This window comes from Vidua macroura, chromosome 3, assembly GCF_024509145.1.
Source record: "Vidua macroura isolate BioBank_ID:100142 chromosome 3, ASM2450914v1, whole genome shotgun sequence".
Taxonomy (NCBI): Eukaryota; Metazoa; Chordata; class Aves; order Passeriformes; family Viduidae; genus Vidua; species Vidua macroura.
Genome location: NC_071573.1, coordinates 1746909 through 1757500, shown reverse-complemented (window position 1 = coordinate 1757500; position 10592 = coordinate 1746909). Strand labels below are relative to the sequence as shown.

General features: G+C 37.5%; 1 protein-coding gene across 19 annotated transcripts in view; it reads right to left on the bottom strand.

Annotated features, from left to right (window-relative positions):
• NRXN1 (neurexin 1) overlaps positions 1–10592 on the bottom strand; it is a 673407-nt gene that overhangs the window by 450954 nt on the left and 211861 nt on the right. For all 19 annotated transcript variants that reach the window (XM_053972550.1, XM_053972536.1, XM_053972537.1 and 16 more), the window contains one exon: positions 1–302. In XM_053972550.1, coding sequence (XP_053828525.1) covers positions 1–302 — 302 coding nt within the window. The remainder of the gene's footprint in view (positions 303–10592) is intronic.

The following is a 10592-nucleotide window of genomic DNA, read 5'->3' as shown; positions in this document are numbered from 1 at the left end:
CTGACGCAGATTCCTGGTTACTTTCACATCATGCCAGGCATTGTCATTAAATTTCCCATTCACAGGTTCCACCAGCGCTTCAAAGGCCCCTGAGCCCAAATTAATGACCAAGGAGACAGCTCCATTTTTCAGTGCAAGATTGACATAATCGGCCGATTTTCCTGTGTGCAGCATCAGTCCGTTCCTCTGCAGCGTTTTAAACGACAGAGTTATTTCATCACTGCTGCTCTGTATGGGGTTCTGAGATAAATCATAGCAGAAGTACTCTGATCCCTTGAATGTCGCAATATATTCTTCTTTTCCTGGCAAACAAAAGGAGAGAAGCAAACAAATAAATCGCTGGCACTTAATTAAAGGCAACCGGCATGAATTATTTTCATAGCTAATTTAACAGTATTAGTGTAAGCACTGTATCAAAAAATAATTCATTTAAAACACTTAAAGTCCATGAAGGAAGGAGATAAATGAGATTTACCATGAACATATTTTTTAACTATTTTCTAACAGAATTAAACACTATTAAACTCGGAAAATAAACTGCACCAGAAATTGTATTAATGCTAGTTAAGCAAGATGATCTGAAACACATCTAAATATATAACATTCTAGTCAAAACACAGATCTTTTCCTTCCCAACTCTCACTAAAATTATGACATCTCAAAAAGAATCAGTAACCTAGATACTTCCAGTAGCTCTGCCTAAGGTCTTGAATAAACTAAAGCTACAAAGCATTCATTTAGGAATCTACCTTAAAGCTTTATATAGCACTGTGCCAGACAGCAAGCTAACATGAATCAGTAAATGGATAGGTATTTTTTTTTGTCTGGGATGTACTTTTACTAGCTACTATGTGCCATACAAGTTATTTTTCTTAGTTTATTCTGAAGATGAAACACAAATAGCTGAGCTTTCAATCTCAGACAAGCAAGTATGACATAGATGGAGATTACATTTCCCCTAAAGTCTTATACACTAACACATACACGGACTTTACACTAGAGGTGTATGGAATTTAGAGCTATAAAAAGGCAAAAATCATCTGTTTAGCCAATAATAAGTTGGTAAAACCCCAATGAAAACCTGCAGGTGTTATGAAGTGTAAGGATGAAGGTGTGAAAGCCTGAGTATGTCAAATTTCATCCTTCTTGAGGATAAACTCAATCTCCAGGACAGAGCTACACACATCAGTGTGATACCATCAGAACAAACCCAAAACATATGCATAAATACCTAGATAAAGGGAATTTAAGAGACCAGTGAATGAGAAATATGCAAAAATCAGGTGTGAGGACACAGGTTTTTTGAGAAGTCCTCAGGTGCATTTGTCTTCTGTTGTAGCCTATACACTAACTTTGATCCTGGATATTCAAAATGCTTCTCCCTAGATAGGAGAGTAAGTTCAGAGACTACTGCAAAATACATCAGATAAAGAAGCAGACAATGATTGGATTTTGCTTTTACTTTGCTTTGCAATAAGAACATTAGAAGTTATTAGTCTTTGTTTACTTGAAGTGCTTTCTCTCAGATTTGATGCAGAATACCTGGTGGCTTGTGGGTTTTTGTTTTGGGGTTTATTTGTGGGAGTTTTTTTGTGGCAGTAGCCAAATCATACTAGACTACAATGTAAGAAACCCAACGTGACTGCCTATCAATTTTGCTGTCTTTAGAGCTCAAAGCAAGATTCAGCTGTATAGCAACTGATAGCAACACATCCTGGATCCTGACATGTTTCAGTAGAGGAGGAACACCTTGGCTCATGGTGCATAAAGGATTCACAAATAATGCATTTTCTGGGCTTTCAATGCACTCAAAGCAGCAGCCTGCATCTCATCTAATGAATATTTAATAAAAGCATAAAACGCTCAAGCACAAATTTATTTGCTATGTGTGCTTGCTGCACAGGCTTATTAAAGCAGCATGAATACCTACAATGGAGAGATGATAAAACAGATGCAGCAACCTGGTATTTGTAGTTTTGTCCCAGGTATTTAATGACTGTACCACAAAAAAAATGAAGGACATAAATGTAGCAACATGCAAAATATTTATGTACACACATTATGCACTGTAAACGGCTTCTGATCATTCACACAGACACAAAAATGTATGGAACTGAAGTACACACCAGGCCCTTTTAACATAAATTACTCCTAAACAAGGACTTGAAGAAGCAAGCAGTTCATCCAAGAAAAAACTTGAGTAATTCTTCAAGCAATACCCCTGCAGAATTCACTGTTAATTTTTTTTTATCCTCTCTCTTTCCTCTATTCCTTTCAGCTTCAAAATATAGTCCATGATACTCAATATCATCAAATTAAAAATTTTGAACACATTACTTTTATTTGCATCATTTATTTACATAATTATTTGATTTACATCAAACTAACATTCACTTGTTTAAAAACTGAATTTCACTTCTAAACAACAACAAAAAAAAACTTAAACTGTGCACAGCATTTTACCTCAGAGGAAACATTTTGGTGAAAAAACATGAACACTGTGGATAAAGACACTAACTGCATGCTTTTACTACCAAACTATTTTTTCTGCTCACCTGACAAACCCAAAATACCCATTATTTGCTATTTTTATGCTGTTACCATGCCATGTATTCAAACATCTTCTATGACAATATTCTAGTTTGGTCCAACTAAAACTATTACCTAAATTATTTGAAGCAGGAGGGGGCATACCAATAAAATACCTCCACATTTCTTCAGTCTTCAGAGTAATTAATTCCTCACAAAAAAATTAAACTTCCCCCTTATGATCATTTGGATGAAACCTCAGGCATATTTGCCCTCAGTCTAGCACTGATATCTGGGAATTGATTGGGCACTGCAACTCCAAATCTGCCTTGCCATGCCCAGCTCTGAAATGGGAAAATAGGAGGTAAAACACCCACAGGTTTGCCACAGGCTAGCAAAGATTCAGGAAAACCAAGAAGAGGAAATCAGGTTACCAATCTTTTTAGTGCTTTGTCACTGAAAACCAGACTTTTTAGCACACAGAGCAGAAGGCACATGAGTCAAAATGTTTCAGTGCAGGACAGAAAAGCCACTAAATAATATTGGTAATCAAGCCTGTATAAACTTTTTAAATATAAAAAGGATGCTCTATTTTACTCTTGATAGGAATGTATGTATTTAGAATGGACATTAAAAAACATCCATAAAACATTCAAATGTTTTATGTAAAAAAACCCACTCAATCTGTTGCTGCATTTCATACCACAATTTTTGTTGATCCTTTAAGCAAATTAAGAACAGGCTTCATTAATAACCAGTTGTGTAAACTGCTGGTTGTTTGTTTATTTTTTTCAAATTATCACTTAATGACACTTAGAGAAACCATTAAAAATGCATAGCAGTCATTCTAGCCAGTATGAAGTGTTGCACTTCATTTAATGATTAAAATGTAATTACCTGCACAGAAAAGCACAAGATAATATGAACACCATAAAGGAGTTTAGCATGCTTTTATTCTGAATTTTGAGTACTGTAAATTGTTGTGTATTATGGCAGTGAAAATCCAGAATTACAGGAGATGTGCAAATACAGAATGGCACAATCTGTTTGTGCCACAGAAAGGATTCACACAACAGAAGCACTCTTAAAGCACCTGCTGCTGCAGGAAAGGTTTCTTTCTTTGCCCCATTGAAGACAACAACAGTTTTAGTATTCAACCCTTTGGAAGTTCATTTAATCCTTAGTCTGATTAAACACATGGAAGCAATACTTCCATGGGCTTTAGCAGATTTTCCAGTCCTGCATAAGCACTATGCTGAGCTTTATAGCACATCCACCCATCCCACTGGCAGTATTACATCATAAACCAGGTCTGCCTGGATCCAGATGAATTTGATCACGTGCCCATGCCTGATTTAAATCCCACACATAGAACTGGATGCTTTGATCTCATTAGGTAGCACCAACAATGGAACCACAGACAAGAGAAAGAAAATTGCAGCAAGAGTAAATCAAATCTGTTTATTCATAGCTGCAATGTTCCTTTACCTGAGAACCCAAAAGTTTATTAAATAAACCCCAACAAGCCATGTGACAAACCCACCTAAGTATTACACAACAAAACCTGGTAGAGTGCTGTCAATTTATCTGTCTGCCAAAATAATTACTGCCAAAGAGAGAATAAGCTGACACCACAGATACTCTACTTCTAAGAACCAAGTTCCTTCAAAACATTAAATGTATTCTGAATAAATAAATTATGCCAAACCAGAGTCTAGTATGTTCCCAGATGTACTGTTCAGTGCTCCATTTCACAGCAATTTAAAATTCAACCACTTATCTGCTACGCCATCAATATATAAAAACTTATAAGGTCTTTCTGAAAAAGTAATGCAACTTAGGAAGGCTACACTAAAACAGGACATAGACAAAACCATTAATGAGAATGACTGATACAATGAAACCAGACAGCCTGAATGGCTGCTTCTGTTTAAAAACTGAATTTCACTTCTAAACAACAACAAAAAAAAACTTAAACTGTGCACAGCATTTTACCTCAGAGGAAACATTTTGGTGAAAAAACATGAACACTGTGGATAAAGACACTAACTGCATGCTTTTACTACCAAACTATTTTTTCTGCTCATCTGACAAACCCAAAATACCCATTATTTGCTATTTTTATGCTGTTACCATGCCATGTATTCAAACATCTTCTATGACAATATTCTAGTTTGGTCCAACTAAAAATATTACCTAAATTATTTGAAGCAGGAGAGGGCATACCAATAAAATACCTCCACATTTCTCCACTCTTCAGAGTAATTACTTCCTCACAAAAAAAATTAAACTTCGCTCTTATGATCATTTGGATGAAACCTCAGGCATATTTGCCCTCAGTCTAGCATTGATATTTGCAGGAATGCTATTCCTGCAGGAATAGTATTTGTTTTTGCAGGAATGCTATTCCATCCACTTTTTTTTAACAGTAGACTCTTCCATGGTTTCTTTCATTTCTCACAATCTTTTTCTTTTCCTTTCCAGACACTATACTCTTTGCCCTCTAAACAAGTCTCCACAGAAGATTCCAAGGAAGGAATTTGGAGGAAAAAAAATCAGATTCATGATTCCAAATCCACAGCTGAGAAATATCTACATGTTTATTTTCTATTTTTAATGCTCCCTTCCCTCTCCAGTAAGTACAGATTCCTGTGTCCTTTCCCTTTGTGAGGGAATAATTTCATTATGAGGTAATCATGACTAACCTAACATGAGAACAAAAGTGGAAAACTTATTTAAGACCATAAGCAATTTTTTCTGAAGGACTGAGGAATTCCTTCTCATGGGCTCCAAAAGAAAAAAAGAAGTCTATTCATTCCACAGATTCAGGGATCTGATGAACCAATCCAAGCCTTTCTCTGGCAGAAAATGTTCCACTCAAAACCATGGCAAAGTAAAACTTTGATTAGTTTTATAACCAAGTGCTTTGGACTGCCATAATCCCTGCTTGCTCCTGGAATGCACTATCAGAACATGGTTTATCTCACACTACACCTGTGATCCCGGGCACCAAAGCCTGCACTAGTGGTGTCCAACATAAAACTAACATCCATTGCAGCAAAATGAGGTGCAAAGAGAAAAAATCTACCTGCTGAGACAAATGTAACAGCACAACTGATACAAAGTCAGGTATAATATCATGATGCAAAGAAACTTGAGGAAGTTTTCCAGCTCCTGTTTTGTTTCGCACACAATCATTAAATCAGAAGTATGAACCTCTGACCCCTTCCCACCATCTCAGATTAGAATAAAATTATGATAGTTGCTACTTATGACAAATGACTTGCAGGGAACACGAGATAAGTGATAAATTACTCCATTTTGCTAAACAGCCATTTAAATTCATAACTAAAATGGCTACACCATGCAATTTCCTCACTAATTTTCATGTCCTTTTATTTAATCACACAGAGTATGCACTTCAAAAGCAGATTTGCAGCTGGGGAGGGAGAGGAAAGCGAGCAGGATTTTTCAGGAATGGTGCCATCTTAGTGTACATGAAATACTAAATAGCTAGCAGGTGAAAATAAGAGAACCTTTTTCTAATTAGCAGCTGCATCATTAATAAGTGGATTACAGTACCCCGCACTTCATATCGTTACGATAATGTGTCAAAAAATTACTCAAAACCTCAAAGTTTGAAACCGTGATTTTAAAGGCATTCTTGCTAAATTAAGAATAAACTGCAAAATGTCAAATACTCTCACATCACTTCTACATTCACAGGAGAAACTGCTTTTCCTCAACCTTACTGTTGCCTTAAAACTCATTTATGGATTTTGCTAAGAAGTTGGGAAACAAGAGCAGAAATATACCAACAAATAAATACAGGCTCCAGTTTCTGCAGCAAGCTAAAAACCATGCTGGACAACTTTCCAAAGGCCTTTTTTCAAGGTTCCTACTGACTTTACAGCTAAACAGCAAAATGTAGATTTCTAGTTTCAAAGGATCAGAATGACAGATTTTCAGTATCAGATTGCTTACAGAACTGGTAGAAAAACTGATGTTAAGATAGGAAAAAATACTGGTTTTATCTTTACTCCTCATGAGTATATAACTTGTGCAAATGTGAGTTTTAGAATTAACTTGCTTTGAGCAAGAAACAAATGCAGTAATTCTTGCAAAAAGTGAAAGCAGTCTCTGTCCTAGATAAAAAAAACATTTTCTGGAGTGCTTCTTGGACAAAGCAGTAGCACTTTCATCCTTGCTGAGAGTTTTCCAAATGAGCTGCTTTTGTTTTTCATTGTCCTGAGTAAAAATGTGGAATAGGAGAAGAACAAAATGGTTTTTTTTTTTGTTGGGGTTATATTTAAACAGACCTTTCAAATGAAAGAACAAGGAAGAAAACGATCCCCAACTAACACATTTTATGTGTAGAAAGAGTTAATGAGTTAAATGATCTGATAAGGAACAGTTTCAAAGCTAATAAGAAACTTCTGAGACATCAGCTGAATACCACTCCTATGGCACCACACAGCACTAGGGGATTAGTGCAGCACGTCCTGGGGTTTAGATGCAATAAAAAACAACAAGCAATTTTCTAGTCCTAATTAACTCCTCTTAAAAGAAGCCCTTTGTAGCAATAAGCATTCCAGAGATGCAGGGGGAATGCCACTGCAATGGCATTATGTACATGATGAGCCACTGCTATAAAACCAGTTTTGCACTTGTCTCAGAGGGGTACTACAGGAATATGTAGCATTTGACACAGTAAAAAGAGATCCAGAATGGATTTGAAAAAGGTAAAACAAAACTGCTTCCAGAGGGGACTGACAAAACCAGCACTTTTTTAAGATTGTATAGTTGAAGGAATATCTACATAAAAACATATGGGAAAAGTCGGTTGGATCTCTATGTTAGTCTTCAAAACCTGTTTGGAAGAAGCTATTTGTAACTCTTGGTCTTCCTATAAACATGGAAATGTAATGTGAAAACAGTTGTTTTATTACATCTTCCAGCCTGTTGAGGATACTCTCATTTAAGAAAGTTTTTCAACATATAAAACAAAGAAAAATCTTTCCGAGTTACTGAGCACAGGAGGAAGACATTCTATGAAAGGATCCTACAGCAACAAGAGGGATCTGAGAAGCTGAAGTCTCAGCTGAAGAAATCTGCTGTTCAAAATAACAAGCAGAGAAATGTGCTAATGGCCTGTTGCTACACTAGAAATATTTGATCTAAACAAGCCATCTAATATCTCTTTGCAACCCTACCTCCTCACACGCAGTGAAAGGAATTACTATGTCAGCTACAAAGAGTAAAAAAACTCTTTTTTATTGATTAGTTCTGGATATTGAAGAAGCTCAAAACTTCTCCAAAGAGGCAAAGCATTAGTCAAAAATACTCTTTGAGCTTCATTATCTCAATTCATTGTCATGTGGAAAATAATTCAGCCAAGACTATATTGTTTAACACAAGGCTGCATACAAGTAGCAGCATCAGGATAAATCTGCCTTCTTGTGACGCATTTGATATTTATTTTGGCACACCAGAATTACCTTCAGCCACCATCCATACATAGGTCAGGTGTTCAAGTGAGTTACGGGATCAGAAACGTTATTATTAAAAACTGAAGTAAGAGTTATAAGAAATTCAATATAGTGTTTTCAGAAACAGTTTTTTCTTCCAAAGAATGATAAAAGTAGAAGAATTTTCATTTAGTGAGCAAAAGAATAGTGCCAATTTAAATTTGTTTGAATAATTGGTGATGAACGCTAATATCTGATAAATTTCATTAAAAATTCAGATAACCTTCCTCCAAATTGATTAATGATCACTACAATGACTAATGATATTTTACCTTGATGAATGTAACTGATGGACAAAGCACTAAGGACAACAGAAGCATTTAATCGATGAGCACAGCACAGATCTTTAGTGGATTGAGTTTGGAACAGACAACATTCTGCTCTGGAAAGAAGAACCAACCATGTGTCCACAGTTAAAAAAATAAATGTGCATTTTAAAATGGAGGCAAATTGAAAAAAATATTAGTAACTATTTGTATAGCAGGGATTCTGGTCAAGGTCATGGCAATAAAAGCAGCTGAACTGTCTGTACTTTGCAGAGGAAAACACCCACAGGTATTTACACAGAACTGCAACCACCTGCATTTGTATGGGAAGAAACATTCAAGGGCAAATCCAGAACCAGGAAATGACTATTTAAAAATTCAGATGAAGCACTTGAAAGGACTTCCCAAAACACAGAAAACCTTGATGGCTCTGATAGTGCTGTTACCATCTCCAGAGGCTGCAACATATCTTCCTAGAAATGTTTTGACCTATTACTTGCAGGTTTTTTTTTTTTCAGTGTTGCCCTCCACTCTCTTCTTCCCTGTGTCTTAGTTTTTCTCCTTCAGAGACCTTTCTTATTGCCCTGCAATTCCTGCTGAGAGGCAGAGGTTGGCTAAGCTGTATGCTGGTCAGTGTTCTCACTAATCAGCAGTCACTGGAAATCCCCAATGACATCTGAAGATCAGAATAAACCTCAATAATAAAAAACCCCTCACACCTCTATCTGTATTTTGTGCGCAGCAGTCAGATAAAGGAATATATAAAAGTAGAGTGTTAAGGGTAGCGAAAAGGTAAACTGAATTCAAACTAATTTACCAAATTTTACTATGGAAAAGACAGTAAAGATTCATGAAATCTGCAGGAGTGTGACAGATGATGTTCTACACCAATGCATTGTAGCTATTTTTTGCTTTTCTGGCACTACTGTTGCTTCTTAAATTATCGCTCTCTTTCCAAGACAATAAAGAAAAAAGCAAAACTACCATTATTTTTTGCAGTGGTTTGACAGGATATAACTGCTTTTCATTCCCCTTCTTCCTACCCCAAATCAAAACTTAGGCCATAGTATTTCAGAACACAAGAGATGTTGAGGAAAAAGCACTGTCCACGTAAGCTAGAGCCTATTACTAAATATAACACCAAGGTTTTGTGCAAACAACAACCAGAGATATTCAGATGATAATTTCACATGTGGCAATCTCAAAATCTGATTCATCTGACTGCAATGAAAATAGGTAAGGTTTTTTTTGCTAATAACCACAGATAGTTATCAATGCAACTTACATCAAGTTTTAAAGGACTAGTAGCAGCTACATAACAAGGCTTTAAGAAAAAAAGTGCTGCTGAAATAAGTCATTGCCACTACAGAGCCACTTCATGAAACAAGCCCACTTGTGGATGTTGCACTTCTATAGCATGGAAAAGCTTCCTAAACACATAGCAGGACATCAATGAAATATTAAAGCTCTGAAATCCATTCCCCCAGACATTTTTCCATGGTTCTCTAAAGCTTACCCCCATAACATGATGAAGGAGGATACAGTTCAAAGAATACCTTCAAGTGTTTCACATAACTCCTAGTTTTTAAACAAGATAATTCTCGCTATGGCTTCACAGAATCACAGAATTGGTCAAGCTGGAAGGGACCACAGTGGGACATTTGGTCTGCTCTCCCTGCACGAGCAGGGTCATCCCACAGCACAAGGCACACGAGGGTGTCCACAGATGGTTCTGGAATCTCTCCAGCAAGGGAGATTCCACACCTTCTCCAGGCAATCCATCCCAGTTCATGGTTACCGGCCCAGGGAAGTTCTTCCTCGTGCTCAGGTGGAATCTCTTACACATCAGTTCCTGCCCATTGCCTCTTGTCCTATTGAGTAGAGCCTGGTCCATCCTCTGACATCTCTCCCCTCAGAGACGTTGATGAGGTTCCCTCTCAGTCCTCTCTCCTCAGGGCTGAGCAGCCCCAGCTCCCTCGGCCTTTCCTCACAAGAGAGGCTCTCCAGACCCTCGATCATCCTTGTCCCCCTCCACTGGACCTGCTCCAGGAGCTGCACGTCTCTCTCCTCCCATGGAGCCCAGCACTGGACGCAGCACTCCAGATGTGCCTCAGCAGGGCCGAGTGGAGGGCCAGGATCACCTCCCTCAAGCTGCTGGCAATGCAGTTCCTAATGCAGCCCAGGACACCATCGGCCTTCTTGGCCACGAGGACACACTGCTGGCTCAGGGACAGCTTGCTATCCACCACAGCCCCCAGGTCCTTCTCCA